The following is an 18,710-nucleotide window of genomic DNA, read 5'->3' as shown; positions in this document are numbered from 1 at the left end:
ATCTTAGAATTGTATACGCTTTTCCCTGAGTCCTCTGTGAATGATGATAAATGTTTCCTTCATTCCAAAATCCTTGTTATGTGTTGTAGGTAGATACAGTGTTGCATCTGAATCACTAAGAATTTTAGTTTTTAAAATTTTAAGGTATGGGTGTCACTTTGTGTCACTGATACAGCACCCCAAATTAATGACAAGGGAATTCAATCATTTTCCCATTCATGTCAGCAACTCATTCCAACACCAATCAAATTACCTGAAAGTGGAGACCAAAGATGAAGCAAATCTAGTTCTCTTCCAATATTTGTAATTTATTTGCACAAATGATCAGATACAAAGTATTACTGAGGTAGACTTGAGTCTATCTTAATCCAGGGCTAGTTATAAATAAGATAAAGATGACGGGTTACATGAGGCCCAAAACACAAAAGAAGGTAATATACTTGGAGCTCTCCCCTTTCTTCTCACCAGCCTCACTCCTCATTTCTAGACACAGATAAAACAGGACCCAGCAGTTACTTTTGCCGATGTTGGTGCAATAGGCTCTCAGTATTTATACACTTTTTAAAAATCCACAGGCAGCCTTATATTCTCCCCTGCCTACTTCTCACAAGCGTCAATCACTTGTGACTGTTGGAGTTGCCCGCCGGCATTGCGCCATACAGTGATTGTCTGGTCTGATTGATTGGTTGTTCCCAATCCAAGTGCCTGACTAGGCACGCTGGTGTTGTTATTAGGACAGTCATGAGTGCTGGTGCCACACACACACAAGCACACACACACTCGCACGCACACACACACACATAACAGACATTTTGCTAGTGAGCGCTGGATCTATGTGCGCCATTTGATTATCCTAGGCTTAATTATGGTCACTGGTGTGTTTCGGAAGGATTGTTGCTCAAACATGATCAGAAGTCATATTGCAGGCCTCTACCATTCTCAGTTATATTATAAAGGGGTAATCATGTGGTGACATTGATGGTACAGCGTCTATGGCTCCATGCATGGATTCAGAAAGAGTAGATTATTTGTAACTTTTTCAAGGGAAATGTTTGTCTGTGTGAGTGTCTGATAAATCTAGAGGCTCACAGACATCTGTTCGCTGCCTCAGATGAACACAAGTACCTGCTCCATGGCCTGCCTAGAGTTGCAAGATTGCTTCCTTTTACTGGGCCTGCACTTGGGTTTCAGATACCAAGCATTCATGCTACAGCTGGGGAAGGAAGGGTGGAGGCACTCACAGCATTCACTACATAAAATCAAGTGGAGCTACTGCCTTAAGAAGCTGACATGCCTGCTCTGCCCTGTTCCGTAAACCACCTGGTCAGCAGGAACAAGGTTTTAAGCCTGTGTGGCGCATTTGATGCTGCCGCTCCACATGCCAAGGAACATTATCAAACATTTATGTGCAGCATTTTTTCCTCTTCCCCCAAAACAACCTTGCTTTCTTTTCACAGCATATACATGGCAAAGGGCTAACAAAACTATGTATAGCGTGTCCAGAATCAGCTGCAGTCCTCCCTTGGGGGCCAGACTTGCTTGGATCTGTTGGCTCTTAGTTTCAATGAAAGAGTCAACAGACAACATTACACTATTTACATTCTGAACCTGGACATCAGAGGAAGGCCACTGTTCAGTATCATGTGGGCCCCACCATCTCTTATCTCATATATCTTTTGGGCTAAGGAGTGTGTAGCAGGGAATGTTTTTGGCGGAATGCTTCAAAGAATGAGAATACCCCCCTCTTGCGTGTAGTGGCCCCACTGCTATTTTTCTGCAGGGAGTGCCCTGTGACAGGAAATGGGCACACTGATGAGTCCATTGACACTGTCCTTTTCATCTTCAGGATGGAGCGTGAACCACTTTTTGGTCTCATTCGCGATGTAGAAGCCACTAAGCACTTCTGATACTGGACCTACCAAAAAACAATAAGTAAATCATGATGGATTTACAGAGTGTAAAGCTTACAAAAACCTGATGGTTACTGACTCTAGTTCTTGCCTGGTTATAAATTATTTCAGTCTGTGTTGTAGTTTACCAAGATTGCAACAGTCTTATCCATTCATATATATGAAGGCTTCAATGCCATCAGTGTTTACAGTGCACAGATGAGAACCTTTGACGTATGATCCCAGCATCAGGTGCTTTGAAACTGTGGAGGGCTCGGATAGCAAACTAGGGTTTTGAACAGGGAGTGAGAGTGGTCCACTCTGAAGCTCAAAGTGCGCAAGGATGGCTAAGAGGCCTTGCAAATGATGCAGCCACCTTGCAGAAGCTAAGCAGTGCCTGAGCCTCATCAATGTCTGGAAGAAAAAGTGCCTGGAAACTTTATGTATGCCACTTTGAATCCTATGATGGAAATAAAAATGGAAACGGACTACTTTCAAGTCGATCTCGACTTATGGCTACCCTATGAATAGGGTTTTCCTGGTAAACGGTATTCAGAGGGGGTTTACCAGTGCCTCTCTCTGAGGCTAGTCCTCCCCAGCTGGCTCATCTTGCCACAGCTGCACAAGCCAGCCCCTTCCTTGTCTGCAACTGCCAGCTGGGGGGCAACTGGGCTCCTTGGGACTGTGCAGCTTGCCCACGGCTGCACAGGTGGCAGGGCACGTAACCCCTGAGCCACTCACTGTGGGGGTGATCTTTAGCTGGCCCTTGACACCCAGAAGGCACGAGCGGGGATTTGAACTGACAGACTCTGGACTCTCAGCCAGGCTCTCCTCCCCACTGTGCTGTAAGGGATATAAATGTACTAAATAAATAAATAAATGGGTGCATTCATGGGTTCATAAATGGGATCAGATGATCAGCAGGTCAGGCCTAGATGTGAAAGATATTAAATTATACGCAGACCTGCTTAAATGACTTGGCATTTACCATGCATGCAGCCTGTACTGCTTCCGAGATGGTGCCGGCATCTGGCTCACACCAAAAAGCTGTGCACTGGAAACGTTGTTGGCCCATGTCAGTGATTAGTGCAAATGTGTGGGCATCTTTCCCAATACCAATAAAAGTCACATAGCGGACCTGGCATTCCCAGATGCAAGTGTCATTCTCTTCCTCAGCCTAAACAAAGAACACAAAATAATTCAGTCAGATTAGAGTAAGGGTGCATCCAGACCAGCATTCTTGTTGCATTTTACTTCAGTTCTATCCCATGTACTAACATTTATTTGTTCCTCGCACAAAGGTACCTTTCAAAGTATTTTCTTGTCTAAGCCAAATACTACTGGACCTGTTGGCACATTCTAATCAATCTGATGCAGTGGCCAAAGGGCTGTACACACCTTGAGCCATGATCCCAAAATAGTAGGCTTTCAGTATTATAGAACAGCTACATGTCATTTCACTAAAAGAAAATAATAAAAATACTTAGGATTTAGAGTGATCCAGGTATTTCACAAACAACAATGGGATCCACAGGAATTTACAAATTTTAGTTGGCTTTGCTAGCCAATCCAAAATATGTGGTTGCTAAGACTCTGCCCCTCTCCTTCAGCCCAGACCTATGCAGTGTTCATTGAGGCTTGCTCCCCCATAATTGTAATTAAGCTAGGGGGGAAGAAAAGCTGGGCTTGGTTTGGCAGTGAGCAGCAGAGGCACTCTGAGTACCAATAGAAGCCATCTGTAAGCCTTCCTTTCCAGCTTGGAGTTGGAGAGAAGGATGGGGATCTGCTCCACAACTGTGTTGCACCCTCAGAAGCTCAGTGCAACTTCAGAAAAGAATCCCAACCCCTTTCCCAAAATTTTCACAATTTTAATAAAATAAAATATAAGTGCCAAGTGCCCAACTATCTGGAAGAGGGTAGCAAGAGAGAAGAGCATTTCAAAAGATGCTAGGAAACCTATTTTCGGAAAATGCTGTAGCCCGGTGAATATCGGGGAAATTAATTTACTAATTTCTGTCACCAGTTAATGTTACTTTTTTGCTGTCTTTTATGCCAGTTAAATCCTTCCAAGGAAAGATTTTAACAAAAAAGGCACTGGGCTGCAGTATTTTTCTACAATAAACACTTTTCTGTCACCTTGAGATGTTACCCTCCCTTGCTTCCTTCATTAGTTTCTTCTTGACCCTTGGCACTCTTGATAGTGAGCAGGACAGGCTTTTAAAAAAATGTACAATTTTTGCACTGAAAAAGGCATGTGAAGTGGTGTGCAAAGTTCTTTTCACCCAGAGTGAAGAAAAGTCCAGCAAACCAAGGAAGCCATCAGTTGACGCACATGCAGTTTTCAGAGACCCCCACCTATGCCTTCTAATGATTTGTGACTACAGCTAAAATTAATATTTTAAGTGGCAACCTAATTCTGGTATAGATTGTCTTGCTTCAGTGTAGTTATTTTACAGAGTTTCCAAAACAGAATTGCCACCAGTTCATAATTTTTAGACAGTTTGTTCTATTTTGGGAGCTTTGTCCATAGTAAGAAAACCTAAGAACTGAATTTATATGCATTTTCTATGACTGCACAACTGTTTGTATAAACAAATTGTTTTAGTTCTCCCTTCAGTTTCAAAAATATGTAATTGTGAATAAAAAGGGCTTCTGCAGGTAGCAAGGAGCAGCAACAGCAAGTGTGCTTTTAGAGAGAAAAAACAATATAGAAAAGATTTTGTAAACATATAAGCCCCATTCCCCAGAAACGATTTTACGTCTCATTGCAATCAATGGAACAAATCAGTTGCAAGTTACTTTCTCTGGAATTGAAGCAATATTTATTGTGTTTGCCATCCCCTCTCTGAAGACTGAAATTACTGAGGAGAAGAAGTCTAATAAGAGGCCTGAATTTCCGCTAGGTATTTGTGAACAGTTTTCCAAACTTGTATTTAATAAATTAAGTCAAACTATGGGCACCATCCAACCCCATTGGTTTCAGTGGAGAAGATTAATGAAAGTGTTCAGTTCTCCAGTTGAAATCAGTTGGACTTGAATGATCCAGCCAGAACTAAGCACTTTAAAGCAGCTGCATTAATCTCTCTCACTGAAATAAATGGGAATTGAAAGGTCTTAGCTTTGGCTAGATCATACAATTGCTATCACACAACAAAATACTAAGGCTGCAGTCAAAAATCCTTGTTTCCATTGCTTAGCTCTGTTGCCCTCTGTGCCTTGAGGGAGAAACCTCTGCTGTACTCATGGAGGTTCCCTACAGGATCAGGTTCTTTCTAAATTGTAAAGAGGAGGTTCCCCATTGCAGAGGTTACCTATCCATCACACAGAAGACAGAGTTCAATTATAGGAACATGATGATGTGTGGGGGGGGGAATGAGTAACAAGCACACCCTCTCTCTCCCACAATACAAATCATATATTATTATTATTATTATTATTATTATTATTATCTAAAATTTATTAGACGCCTATCTGGCAGGTGAAACCTGTCACTCTAGGCGACGTACAACAAAAATAAAATACATATCGAAATACAAATTACAGCACACTAAAACAAATTACAGCATATAAATAAAACAACGTAAAAATCAAAATGAATTATGACAGCCAATCCACATCCAACACTGAATGGCTATAACAGATATCCCCACCAACTTAATCAAAAAATATAGTGGGCAAATGCCTGAAAAAGACTTTAATTGGGAATAAATTCTGTTGAACACAGTGAGGCTTACTTCTGAGTCAACACACATAAGAGTGCACTCTGAGGGTGTAATCTAACCAATGTTGATACTGTGTTAGGCACATGCTTACTTCTCTCCCACTGAAATCAGAGATCAAAATTGTTTACATTTGGCTGGATCCTGCCCTAACATTCATCAGTTATTATTATACTGTATTTGCAATACAGCTCTTAATGTTCTATTATTACTCATGCACTAATGATACTGTGACCAGTTGAACTGTCCATAAACTACCAGATTAAAAGGAGAACTCTAATCAAGAATAATTATGACAGCAAGTTTAAATGATCTAGTGTTTTCAGACCAGGACAATGAGTTTGATCATGCACTTAAGATGGATTATGATGACCAGATCTGAGTCTTATACATCCATAAACTAGGGGGTGGGAAATTGGCTATAAAATCATTGGGTTTATAGTTAGCATATGTAAATCTAAAATGTCCTGAATACAGATTTCCAAAGCATGTGGCAAACTTCAGATTATGCCATTCAGCAGCAGGTTCTTCACTAAAATCCATCAATTATCTCTTCGCTCTGATCTAGCTCCTTTTCCTCTGGTCTCTCTGCCTCTGGGGCAGTCAGGCCATGGCACATACAGTATGCCAGATAGGTAAGCTGCACTCAGCCACTTGGTGAGAGGATAAAGCTGCTGGCATGGCTGATATCACAGAGAGCCTTACCTCAGTTTGGTCTGCTTGCATCACTGAGTCTGAAACACTGATAACAGATGGAGTCCACTGGTCATGGCCACGGCTGCCCATCAGACCTTCAATGGCATTATTTAGCACATCCATCCCTAAGATGGTGAGGCAAGAAATAAATGGGCGATCCAAGGGAAAACTGGGCTTCCTCATCAGCCAGAGAATGGGCTCTCTCAAGACCCAGGCTCTAGATTCCAGGAGCAGCCAAGCTGGCTTGGCTGGAGTTAAAAGATGTATCATTCAGAGATAAAGAGGAACAAGGAGATGTGAGGGAGGAAGAGATGGCATGTAAACTAGGCAGAAGGGTGGCAAAATACACATTTTGTTCTGAGATCTTTTCAGGAGAGTAACCTTCAGTTTGAGAGCAACACCCCTCCCTCACACAACAAGAATGTTGATCCCTTAAACACAGACTTGCCTCAAGTTTCCAGCCCTTTATCTGAAAAAGGGTCCTGCACCTTTAAGAGGTTCACAGCAAGAAATAATCTGGCCGATAGGACTTCTCCTCTCATACTGCAATAGCAAATAGAGCAGGCCATTTTGACAGGTGGGTGAGACCCCTAATTTGGCTTGTGGGCCACAGTTTCCCCTTGCTGGCACTAAAGCATGCTATACCTGCTGAAGGTCTTGACAAGCAGCTATTCAAGGGTCAAACTATGTGTTACATGGGAGATCTGCAAGTGGAATTTCAAATTTTAAATAATTAAAATACAGCATCAAGGTTGCAACTGTGATTGGAGGCTCAATCTCTCCAACCACAGTTTAGCTCCAGCTCAGGGATGGGGAACTTGTGGCCCTTCAGATGGTGTTGGGCTGCCAACTCTAATCAGTCCCAGCCAGCATAGAAAGTGGTCAGAAATAATGGGAACTGAGTCCTGCAACACTTGGGTAGCCATCCATTTCCCACCCCTGCTCCAGTTCAACAACAGAATGATCTATGAAAAAGTAAACGGTTCTGCCCTCTCTCATTTCCTTAACAAGGCTGATGCACTAGTAAGAATGCTTCTACCACTGACAAGATCTTGCAGGACCCCCAGCGGAGGATACCTTCATAAACACTCTACTAACTTAGCTCAGACACCTGTAAGCATCAAAATCATCCAACACATTTATTTAGATGAAAATTTATATCCCACCCTGCTGGTTGAATGTATCCTGCCTGGTAAGGGCAACTAACAACAATTAAAATCAATCATACAATACAAGAACCCCATCTCCTCCTAAAATACAATAAATGTTTGTTTATATATAAGTTATATATAATCTAATTAAACATAATAAAAACAGAGACAAGTTCAGCAGATGAAACAGAGGCACAGGAAAAAAAACTTATCTGGTAAATGTGTGTCTAAATTGGATGGTTTTGCCAAACAGCAAAACACTGTCACGGAGAAGGCTGGCTCAACCTCCCAGGACAAAGAGTTCCACAATTTAGGTGGGGCTATAGAAAAGGCCCTTTTTCTAATCCCCATCCGGTGGGCCTCCACCATGATTGGGGCATAGAGAAGAGCCTCTCCTTCAGATTTTAGAGTGTGGCAGGCTGGCATGGGAGGAGGTGGCCTACAAGTGATAACCTCACCTGTTGAACACGCAGACATAGGTTGCAGAATTCAATGAGAGCTACTTACCCATGGCTTTGGACACTGGTAAGCTGCCAATAAACAAAGCTTCGTATTTCTGGACAGACTCTCTCATGGCATCCAGAATGTCAACTGCCAGGAGCAAAAGACAGTGAGTATAGCCTCTCCGTTCTGCTGCTTAGAACATTTGACAAAAGGAGGTGCTGAAAATGGCACTCAATAGGAAGTATTAGCCTTCCAGCTGGATCAGAAAATCCTACTGAGTTCAGCCATCAGACCCCTAAGATTGCCACATCATCAGAGCTTTCATCCGACTAAAACTGAAATCAGAGACCTGCAATTTCTGCATTGGAGGCCATATTGATTAGGGGTACAGGAAAGATCATGCCAATTCCTTACATGTCTGAAAGTGAGCCCAGAGTGCCAGGGGAGCTACTTTGCCCAGGTGGCCTGGAACAAGTAAGTGTCTGCCTGGCAGCACATCCTCCTATGCTTTCTGGTGGAGCGAACATAAGAACATAAGAAGAACCTGCTGGATCAGGCCAGTGGCCCATCTAGTCCAGCATCCTGTTCTCACAGTGGCCAACCAGGTGCCTGGGGGAAGCCCGCAAGCAGGACCCGAGTGCAAGAACACTCTCCCCTCCTGAGGCTTCCGGCAACTGGTTTTCAGAAGCATGCTGCCTCTGACTAGGGTGGCACAGCACAGCCATCACGGCTAGTAGCCATTGATAGCCCTGTCCTCCTTTCTTTTAAAGCCGTCCAAGCTGGTGGCCATTACTGCATCTTGTGGGAGCAAATTCCATAGTTTAACTATGCGCTGAGTAAAGAAGTACTTCCTTTTGTCTGTCCTGAATCTTCCAACATTCAGCTTCTTTGAATGTCCACGAGTTCTAGTATTATGAGAGAGGGAGAAGAACTTTTCTCTATCCACTTTCTCAATGCCATGCATAATTTTATACACTTCTATCATGTCTCCTCTGACCCGCCTTTTCTCTAAACTAAAAAGCCCCAAATGCTGCAACCTTTCCTCGTAAGGGAGTCGCTCCATCCCCTTGATCATTCTGGTTGCCCTCTTCTGAACGTTTTCCAACTCTATAATATCCTTTTTGAGATGAGGCGACCAGAACTGTACACAGTATTCCAAATGCGGCCGCACCATAGATTTATACAAGGGCATTATGATATCGGCTGTTTTATTTTCAATACCTTTCCTAATTATCGCTAGCATGGAATTTGCCTTTTTCACAGCTGCCGCACACTGGGTCGACATTTTCATCGTGCTGTCCACTACAACCCCGAGGTCTCTCTCCTGGTCGGTCACCGCCAGTTCAGACCCCATGAGCGTATATGTGAAATTCAGATTTTTTGCTCCAATATGCATAATTTTACACTTGTTTATATTGAATTGCATTTGCCATTTTTCCGCCCATTCACTCAGTTTGGAGAGATATTTTTGGAGCTCTTCACAATCCCTTTTTGTTTTAACAACCCTGAACAATTTAGTATCGTCAGGAAACTTGGCCACTTCACTGCTCACTCCTAATTCTAGGTCATTAATGAACAAGTTGAAAAGTACAGGTCCCAATACCGATCCTTGAGGGACTCCACATTCTACAGCCCTCCATTGGGAGAACTGTCCGTTTATTCCTACTCTCTGCTTTCTGCTTCTTAACCAATTCCTTATCCACAAGAGGACCTCTCCTCTTATTCCATGACTGCTAAGCTTCCTCAGAAGCCTTTGGTGAGGTACCTTGTCAAACGCTTTTTGAAAGTCTAAGTACACTATGTCCACTGGATCACCTCTATCTATATGCTTGTTGACACTCTCAAAGAATTCTAATAGGTTACTGAGACAGGACTTTCCCTTGCAGAAGCCATGCTGGCTCTGCTTCAGCAAGGCTTGTTCTTCTATGTGCTTAGTTAATCTAGCTTTAATAATACTTTCTACCAGTTTTCCAGGGACAGAAGTTAAGCTAACTGGCCTGTAATTTCCGGGATCCCCTCTGGATCCCTTTTTGAATATTGGCGTTACATTTGCCACTTTCCAGTCCTCAGGCACGGAGGAGGACCCGAGGGACAAGTTACATATTTTAGTTAGCAGATCAGCAATTTCACATTTCAGTTCTTTGAGAACTCTTGGGTGGATGCCATCCGGGCCCGGTGATTTGTCAGTTTTTATATTGTCCATTAAGCCTAGAACTTCCTCTCTCGTTACCACTATTTGTCTCAGTTCCTCAGAATCCCTTCCTGCAAATGTTAGTTCACGTTCAGGGATCTGCCCTATATCTTCCACTGTGAAGACAGATGCAAAGAATTTATTTAGCTTCTCTGCAATCTCCTTATCGTTCTTTAGTACACCTTTGACTCCCTTATCATCCAAGGGTCCAATCGCCTCCCTAGATGGTCTCCTGCTTTGAATGTATTTATAGAATTTTTTGTTGTTGGTTTTTATGTTCTTAGCAATGTGCTCCTCAAATTCTTTTTTAGCATCCCTTATTGTCTTCTTGCATTTCTTTTGCCAGAGTTTGTGTTCTTTTTTATTTTCTTCATTCGGACAAGACTTCCATTTTCTGAAGGAAGACTTTTTGCCTCTAAGAGCTTCCTTGACTTTGTTCGTTAACCATGCTGGCATCTTCTTGGCCCTGGCGGTACCTTTTCTGATCTGCGGTATGCACTCCAGTTGAGCTTCTAATATAGTGTTTTTAAACAACTTCCAAGCATTTTTGAGTGATGTGACCCTCTGGACTTTGTTTTTCAGCTTTCTTTTTACCAATCCCCTCATTTTTGTGAAGTTTCCTCTTTTGAAGTCAAATGTGACCGTGTTGGATTTTCTTGGCAATTGGCCAGTTACATGTATGTTTAATTTAATAGCACTGTGGTCACTGCTCCCAATCGGTTCAACAACACTTACATCTCGCACCAGGTCCCGGTCCCCACTGAGGATTAAGTCCAGGGTTGCAGTTTGTCCTCTGCCATTTAGCTCCTCTCTAGTTTCCCAGCCACTTCCTGAATTCTCCTCCTGAAAATGAGCTTTCACTATCGCCGATATCAATTTTTTGTTTTTTTTATAATAGGACGTAATGGCAGTCACATTTTGGTTCATGGTGCATGGCAGGTGGGCATGGCTTGGTTAAAACGGCCTCACAGGCCAAATGGTGAAGCCTGGCAGGTCTAATTAGGCCTGTGGGCCATAAATTTCCCTACCCCTGTTATCAACAGTTTATTTCAAGGTGCAATAAACAAGGGTGCTTCTTTAGACCACAACCCGGGAAGAATTATTTTTCAATTCTGTCCTGGCAAGGAAATTATAACAGTGCAGTTAGGAGGCCTGGAAATGGACTCTTGGAATGTATAAACTTGTTACCTTGGAGAGAGAATTCATCTGGTGTGACAGGTTCCAGAGTAACATATTGTGTGAGGCTGTTACTTGGCCCTGCTCTCTCAGCCATGATCTACAATACAGAGAAAGGCCATTAAAGGTTGGGGCCTCCTGCTGGAACATACAATTTACACCAGGGGTGGTGGTAAAACTCAGGAAAAAGACTTCCCTATATGATAACCCAGGAGAGGACCAGTTAAAGATAAAGATATAGAAATATTTCTGATCTGCTAGAACATGGCCAGCAGTCAAAATTCAAAAATGAAGCCCCCTTGCTTTAATAGGACTACAACCTGATCCTATAGCTATTTACTCAGAAGTAGATTCCACTTAGTTCAATAGGACTTCCTGCCAAGTAAGCATGCACAAAATTGCAGCTCTCTTTGTAGCTGTGCCCCTCCACCAACAAGAACTACTAAATTCTTATTAGTCCGATGAGATCCATATAATAAAGAGGCCTGATGAATACACAGTTGAAAGGAATTATTTCTGGCCAGCAGCCAACTGGGATGTAACTCTTATCAGCTACCTCCTCACAAAATGAGAGCCTGCGGGTGCTGAGAATTGATGCTGCACTTCAATAGCTGGAATATTCTTCCTTTCTCACGTGTGTGCATGTGTGTGTGTATATGTAGGTCAAGAACCATGCCATAATCAGGAGGGATACCTTGGAGCACATTTCATGCAGGGCCTTGGCAATGGCCTTGGCAGGCACATTGCAGTGGAAGACATGGCACTTCAGCATACACGTGTCCTTGTCGCTTGCCACGAAAGCAAAATCCCTGCAAGGAGAGGGGAGCCCAGTAAGCAAGGGCAGGGTTCCAAGCGCTGGTCCTTGCTGCAGGAGGAAGAGGGGGCCTTACCTGTCCCTTGGTCAAGCACAGCATGTAGGGAAAGAAAAAAGTCTGGTTAATGCAGAATACCTGAAGGAGCAGCCTAGTTAATGGGCCGGGACTTAGTAGTAATAACATCTAGCAAGATGTAGCAAGCAGAAGAACCCCATGGCAAAGCAAGGACAACAGGATGGATACACACACACAGCTGCCACCGCTGCCATTCCAAGATTCTGCATCCCACAGTGCCTGTGGCTCACCACCCATTGTGGTGCAATGCTAAGAGATTGGGGCGATGTCCTTCAAGTTAAATTCTAGTAGCATAAAAGCCCATCTCCTCCCCTCCCCAGGGAATAGGTCACTACTCACCTGCCATTGTTGCAGCCCACACTCCAGACACGGATATTGATGATGGGCTGGCAGTGGATGAGGCTATGGTCCAAAGGATCCACTAAACTCATTGTGTCCTTCTTCAGAATCATCACCATGTTTTGGCCCTGTAAGCGAAGACTAGAGAACTGTGACTGAGGGACAGTGCAAGAGCGCCTCTCCTAACAAGAGCCACAATGATGTCCCTTTCATTGGGAAAGACTGGGACTGGGATGTTGATCCACCCAGCAGTGTGTGATACCACCTGCCTGTAATGCAATGGAAGGATGGGAGTACTATGGATGCTTTTTTGGTGAATGTGCAGGAGGAGCAGGAGGAATGGAGACACTCAGTATCACATGCGTTTCTGGGTTCCTACCACGGCTGGAAGGGAAGGAAAACAGCACCTAGACCCAGGAGACCAATGACTTCATTCAGCACAAGGGTTGCTGGAAGTCCATGCGGGAGAACTCATGTCAGGGTTTGAGCAAATCTCTCCCTGGGTCGTATGCCTTTGGCACTTACCTCACCCCACCTGTCTGCAGCATCCCAGTTGTCACTCTTGCTTTGAGAGAGTTGCTGGATGCAATTATTCACAGCAATGCTGCTTTTGCCAGGAGCCATGTCCTCCTCAGGGATCTCCACCCAGCCCAATGAACGCACGATGAAGCACTGGCAAGAGAGACACACAAGGGTCACCTTGAGGCATGTCTTGGGCCTCTCTAGCCCTTAATCGGTTATATAGCACTGCCCATTTGCTTCTTTGTGGAAATTTTGGCTAATGTGCTGAACAGGAGCAGCCTCTCCCTGCCTGACTGCCAGCAACACTGTGCCAGAGGTCAGAGACCTCAAATCTAGCCATGGCTAACACTCTGTGTCCTTCTCCACCACATTGCATGTCACAAAAGAGTCCTCCTCCTTGTCCTTATTCATTGGGTGTTCTACTCGACCAGCCTTTCCCAACTAGTGGGCCACCAGATGTTGTTGGACCACAATTCCCATATTTCCTGACCATTGGCAATGCTGGGTGAGGCTGATGGGAGCTGTGGTCCAACAACATCTGGTGGCCCACTAGTTGGGAAAGGCTGTACTAGACCAAGGGTGGGGAACCTTTTTCAACCAGAGGGCCACAACCTTTCTGGGATAACATGCCAGTGGTAGGCAGAGCCAGAGGCACAAGAAATGTGATTCTTATTTTACCTTTACACAGTAGACTAGTTTCTACCCATGCCCCTCTCTATCCTCCATCAAGGCAAGTAAGAGGCATTCCAGCCAGGCAGGGCCAGTGAGAGATGTGGACCTGGGGGGAGGCCTGACAGCAAGACAGAGGGGCCTGGAGGGTCATATTTGGCTTCAGGCCTGGGGTTCCCACTCCTGTACTGGTTGGAGACGGGCTAGAGCTTAAGAAAACAAGACTTTTCCATCTCCTTTTTTCTCATCAAATTATAGCTCGTCATGGATTCATAGGTCAGACTGGTGTGTCAATGAACCAATTTTCAGCTGTCTTACTCCCAATCTGTAACTAATTGCCCATATAGGAAAGATGTTCCACCTCCTTCAGGTGAGGAAGCTTAGCAAAGCAGTTCTGGGTCATTTTATAGGAACTCTCAAAATGAAAGTAATCACAGAGAATATCAGCAGGGGAGAAGTTGCTAAGGGTAAACCTACTAAAAGTGCATGGATGGGAAAGGCTGGTGTCTCTCACCCACATTGGAGGCTAGTTCTTCAGCAGATAACATCTGACTAGAAGTGGCCTTTACCTTAGAAGCTGCAGTCCTCTCCCGCCACCCAGCTTCATCAAGTTCACACAAAGCATGATTTAATTACTAACTTGCTATAAATTGGACTATGGGTGTTTTGTGATTTCAGAACTATTGAATTCTGATTAATTAGGAAGCTGCCTGAGTCAGGCCATTGGTCCATTTAGGTCAGTATTGTCTACACTGACTGGCAGCAGCTCTCCAGGGTTCCAGGCGAGGTTCTCTCCCAGCTCAACCTGGAGATGCCATTGGGGACTGAACCTGGGGCCTTCTGCATGCAAAGCAGATGCTGGACCACTGAGCCATGGCCCTTAGCTAACTCTGGATAGAATAATGTATTCTTCTGAGGCAGGGTACCTTAAATATTTTTATAATGATCTGGCAATAGAGATGGATTGCACATTTATTTATTTAAGCATTTATACCTTGCCTTTTGACCAAGCCAGGGCTCAGAAAGCAGCTTACAATTAAAATTACAATTTCCCCAACTAATACAATGGATCCTAAAATATTTAGGCTCTACTTGGTACTGGGTCTGGGAATAATTTTAAGAGAGTTATTCAGTTTCAAAAATCAAAAAAGAGGCCACAGGGTTTAGGATAGTTGAGGGAACATCACAAAGTGACTGGAATGACACGGGCGAGACCACTCAACACACTTTGTTACTCATTTACACCATCTAACCAGTCTTTTACATCAACAAAAGTGTGGTTAAAACTTACTGAGTGATTTTGGGAACACAAAGGGGGGATTCTAGGCAGTTGTAATTATTGTCAGAGCGGTACCAGAAAGTGGCACATTCCAGCTTCCAGAGAGCCCCCCCCGAATCCAATAAACAGCCTGGCATTACATGTCAACCTCACAGAGGAGCCGCCTTTCTAAAGCTACCTGCAAGAAAGGGCCTTACCTATGCTGAATTCAGCCCCTGTGTCCCAAAGAAAGGGGCTTCCTCAATCAGTCATGTTTCTGAGCTAAGTACCCCCTGTATTCCCCGCCTCACCTGACTGTACCTTGGAGCCAGGCTCTGTGTGGCCTTGATGATGCTCTTCCCCATGCCAGGCCAATGATGTCCTGTAACAGGCAGACAAGCATAGTAGTGACATGGAGGTTCTCAGTCATGTGGTATAACCCTAGTGGGTTTCTGTTCATCTCCCGGGAGTCAGTTGTGGATCTCATCATTATCTCTACTCTTAACGCATCACTAAGCTGAATTCAGTCTCCACTGGTCCCAGTAGTATAGTGGCAAATTCAGAAATACAAGGTCCCATCATGAGAGTAACAGTCATGCCCCTCATAGCCATGCCCCTTCTAAGATCATACAACCTTCTAAGATTATAGAATAATCTGGCCAGGTTTGCATACTGCTTTCTGCTTCTCTATCCTTGTTAATGCCTTCTTCCACAACAATGGAGTCCCTAGGAGTTTATCAGCACGAAAGGGGAGTGTGTTAGCTACTGAGAAGAATTTTCTCAGTGGCTGACTCACTTCCTTTCATTCTGATTGGCTCCAATCAGCAGGAAAGAACAAGGAAGCAAGTTAGAAGACTATTTTCAGTGGCCAACACACTCCCCTTTCATGCAGATGGGCTCATAGGATGCTGGAGACATAAGGACCTTGCTAAGACCTGGCTCCCAAAATAAAAAGGGGTCTAAGACACACACACACATGAGATCCTAGATGACTACACCCCTGACTGGTCTTATCCAAAGACTTGAAAGCTCTAACACCATTGATGTGACTTGCAGGCACGAGGCACATTCAGCCTTTTAGTCCCCCAGTGCTTTTTACTTCAGTAGAGTCCCTGTTGTGAAGATAGCAGGAAACAGCCATCTGAGTAGGATGGGGACTGGAGCAGAGGATCAATATTTATTTTTGACTGAAAAGATAGACCCAAATACTTGCGGGATGGGAACAAACCTGCTTCCTTCTGCATCTGCACAGAGTTTTGCTACTTGAGAGATCACCAGAGGAGACCATGACCAGGCCCTAAACACCTCTTTCACTTTCCCTCAGATTAGATGTGTCTGGGTGCTTTGGTGAAGTGGCTTATGAAGACAACCCTACCTTCTGGGCAGTGATGCCATCGGACTTGGGATAGGCCTCTCCCTTGGCACACGTCTTACTGTAGCAGCCTGAAGGTCCTGAGTGAGGACAGAAAAGAAGCTCATGAGATCTCCTTTGAGCAGGAAAGAAACCAAAGGGAGAAGGAATGACATCTTTTTTAACATTGAGGCTCATCTGAACAGGACATTTTGTGGAGATTAAACTAACTGTTAAAGGGAGCCTGATCCCCACAAGTCATTGCTGATCCCCACCTCACCCTGACCAATCAGCACTGCAGATGGATATTAATCATGGATCACAGGTAGCAAAAGGATCACAAGTTTCAAGGGCTTGGTAAAGACTCTTCCTAGAACATCACTGTCAGTCAAAGTAGACAGTACTGGTATTTTTAAATGTTCATATGGAACCAGTGAAAGATGGCTCCTTCTTTCCATACCTTTTGAATAATATATGTAAGGAATTATTCAGGGTTACTCTGTATTGTCAAACTGGACTAACAAGGGTTTATTACCCAGCCAGAATTTTCTCTAATACCAAAAGCTGAGTGGTCAAATCAGTTTAAAAGCAAAAGAAGGCCATTCAAAAATATGATGTCTGTGCACTCATGAATGTCCTGTGTATGCAGAGGTATATCTGTTTGTAAGTTAAAAGAAAAAGAAACTAAAAAACTACAACCACAAAATGACCCTCTGAGCTTCCAGGAATGTTGCAGGCATAGAAATAAGAAAAATAGTAAACTCATCTTATTGTCTAGAGAAGAAACTTCCATGTTCACACTGAATGCCAAAGACAGAAATTATCGGTCTTTGTGCCTACCTTTTGTGTTTTTGGGGGGCAGAGGGGGAGCAGAGTGTGGAACATCTTGCTCTGCTAAAATCCTGGGCTTCTCCATTGTTTTCTATGGGCAGCTCACTTCCACTCTTGGGAAGAAGAAAAAAGAGGGGTCTACAGACAGGAAGAAAGGGGCTCAGGTAGACTGCATGTTTAGAAATTCAGTCTCTGGTTGAGAGCAGTTGAGCCACAGAACACTGATGGGGAATTTAAAAAACTCCCCTAACTACACCCTCTTCCCCAATCCTACAGCTATATAGCAGTGAAGTACTCGGTCCTTCATTTAGCATAGCACAGGAACATTTCAGAAAGGTAGGAAAGGGGAAAAGGTAAGCCCTAAGCAGCAGTACCAGTCTTCTGTTCTGATCTGGCTAGAGCTCTGAATGAGAGAACTCCTGAAAGGGGTTCTGGACATTTAGTTGTAGGCTCCGCTTGTTTTCTTCTAAAACACAACTTCTGTTATTATTTTCAAAACTGTTGGATTGAGCTAAGTCCTAATGGAAAGCACTTTGGTACCCCAATAGACAAGCTGACTTTACTGCATTAATAAAAAAATACCATTATGTCAAATCAATAGATGTTAGCATTGATTACACTGATTTTAACCTAAGCAGCCACAGTACCTTAGTAGATCTAATGCTGCAGTCCTAAACATACCTGGAAGCCCCACTGAAATCAATCCAAGTAAACTTATTTAGATAGCTGGTATAGCACAGTGGGGGAGAGCCTGTCTGGGAGTCCAGAGTCTGTGAGTTCAAATCCCCGCTCATGTCTCCTGGGTGTCAAGGGCCAGCTAAAGATCACCCCCACAGGGAGTGGCTCAGGGGTTACATGCCCTGCCACCTGTGCAGCCGTGGGCAAGCTGCACAGTCCCAAGGAGCCCTGTTGCCCCCCAGCTGGCAGTTGCGGACAAGGAAGGGGCTGGCTTGTGCAGCTGTGGCAAGCTGAGCAGGCCCTAGCCAGCTGGAGAGGACTAGCCTCAGATGGAGGCAATGGTAAACCCCCTCTGAATACCCCTTACCATGAAATCCCTATACATAGGGTCGCCATAAGTCAGGATTGACTTGAAGGCAGTCCATTTCCATTTTCAAACTTATTTAGTGTCATGCTTAAGGGCTTCTTCAGGCATTGTATTTTGCAGCTTAAACTCCATGGAAAATGCAGCCGTCTCCACTCTCCACAGCTGTTCATCCAGTCAAGTGACTGAACTGATCCCAGTTCATGCCCTCTGGACATTACCAGTCTTTGGTGTCAGCTTTAAAAGCTAGAACTGTCTATTGCACAGTAAGACCAAGAAGATCATGCAGAAGCAGGCACACAGACAAAAGGGTCAGGTGGGACTGAGTCCACATCTACCACTCTGTTAAATTTAACACAAGGCTCTGCATATGTCCCACCACGAGAGACATGCGAGTCTGCATGTATTAATATATAAAGAAAAACTGCAGCTGGTGATATCATGTTGGAATCAGCTCTACAGAGAGCAAGGGCTGAACTGTTGGGACTGGACTGTGGCGGCCCCTAAGTTGTTGAACTCCCTCCCCACACACAGGTGTGCCT

General features: G+C 44.1%; 1 protein-coding gene across 2 annotated transcripts in view; it reads right to left on the bottom strand.

Moving 5' to 3' along the window:
• Positions 1 to 373: 373 nt before the first annotated feature.
• The window catches only part of APBB3 (amyloid beta precursor protein binding family B member 3), a 38,024-nt gene continuing 19,687 nt past the window's right edge, over positions 374 to 18,710 (bottom strand). For both annotated transcript variants that reach the window (XM_061634404.1, XM_061634468.1), the window contains exons 3-12: positions 16,320 to 16,396; positions 15,266 to 15,326; positions 13,021 to 13,167; positions 12,496 to 12,623; positions 11,961 to 12,075; positions 11,279 to 11,366; positions 7,963 to 8,046; positions 6,314 to 6,429; positions 2,878 to 3,066; positions 374 to 1,915 (exon numbers count right to left, since the gene is read on the bottom strand). In XM_061634404.1, coding sequence (XP_061490388.1) covers positions 1,682 to 1,915; positions 2,878 to 3,066; positions 6,314 to 6,429; positions 7,963 to 8,046; positions 11,279 to 11,366; positions 11,961 to 12,075; positions 12,496 to 12,623; positions 13,021 to 13,167; positions 15,266 to 15,326; positions 16,320 to 16,396 — 1,239 coding nt within the window. In that variant the 3' untranslated portion in view covers positions 374 to 1,681. The remainder of the gene's footprint in view (positions 1,916 to 2,877; positions 3,067 to 6,313; positions 6,430 to 7,962; positions 8,047 to 11,278; positions 11,367 to 11,960; positions 12,076 to 12,495; positions 12,624 to 13,020; positions 13,168 to 15,265; positions 15,327 to 16,319; positions 16,397 to 18,710) is intronic.

The sequence above is a fragment of the Rhineura floridana genome, chromosome 1 (genome assembly GCF_030035675.1).
Source record: "Rhineura floridana isolate rRhiFlo1 chromosome 1, rRhiFlo1.hap2, whole genome shotgun sequence".
In the NCBI taxonomy this organism is placed as follows: domain Eukaryota; kingdom Metazoa; phylum Chordata; class Lepidosauria; order Squamata; family Rhineuridae; genus Rhineura; species Rhineura floridana.
The sequence above is the reverse complement of the archived record's forward strand: the minus strand, read 5'-3'. Positions and strand labels throughout refer to the sequence as shown.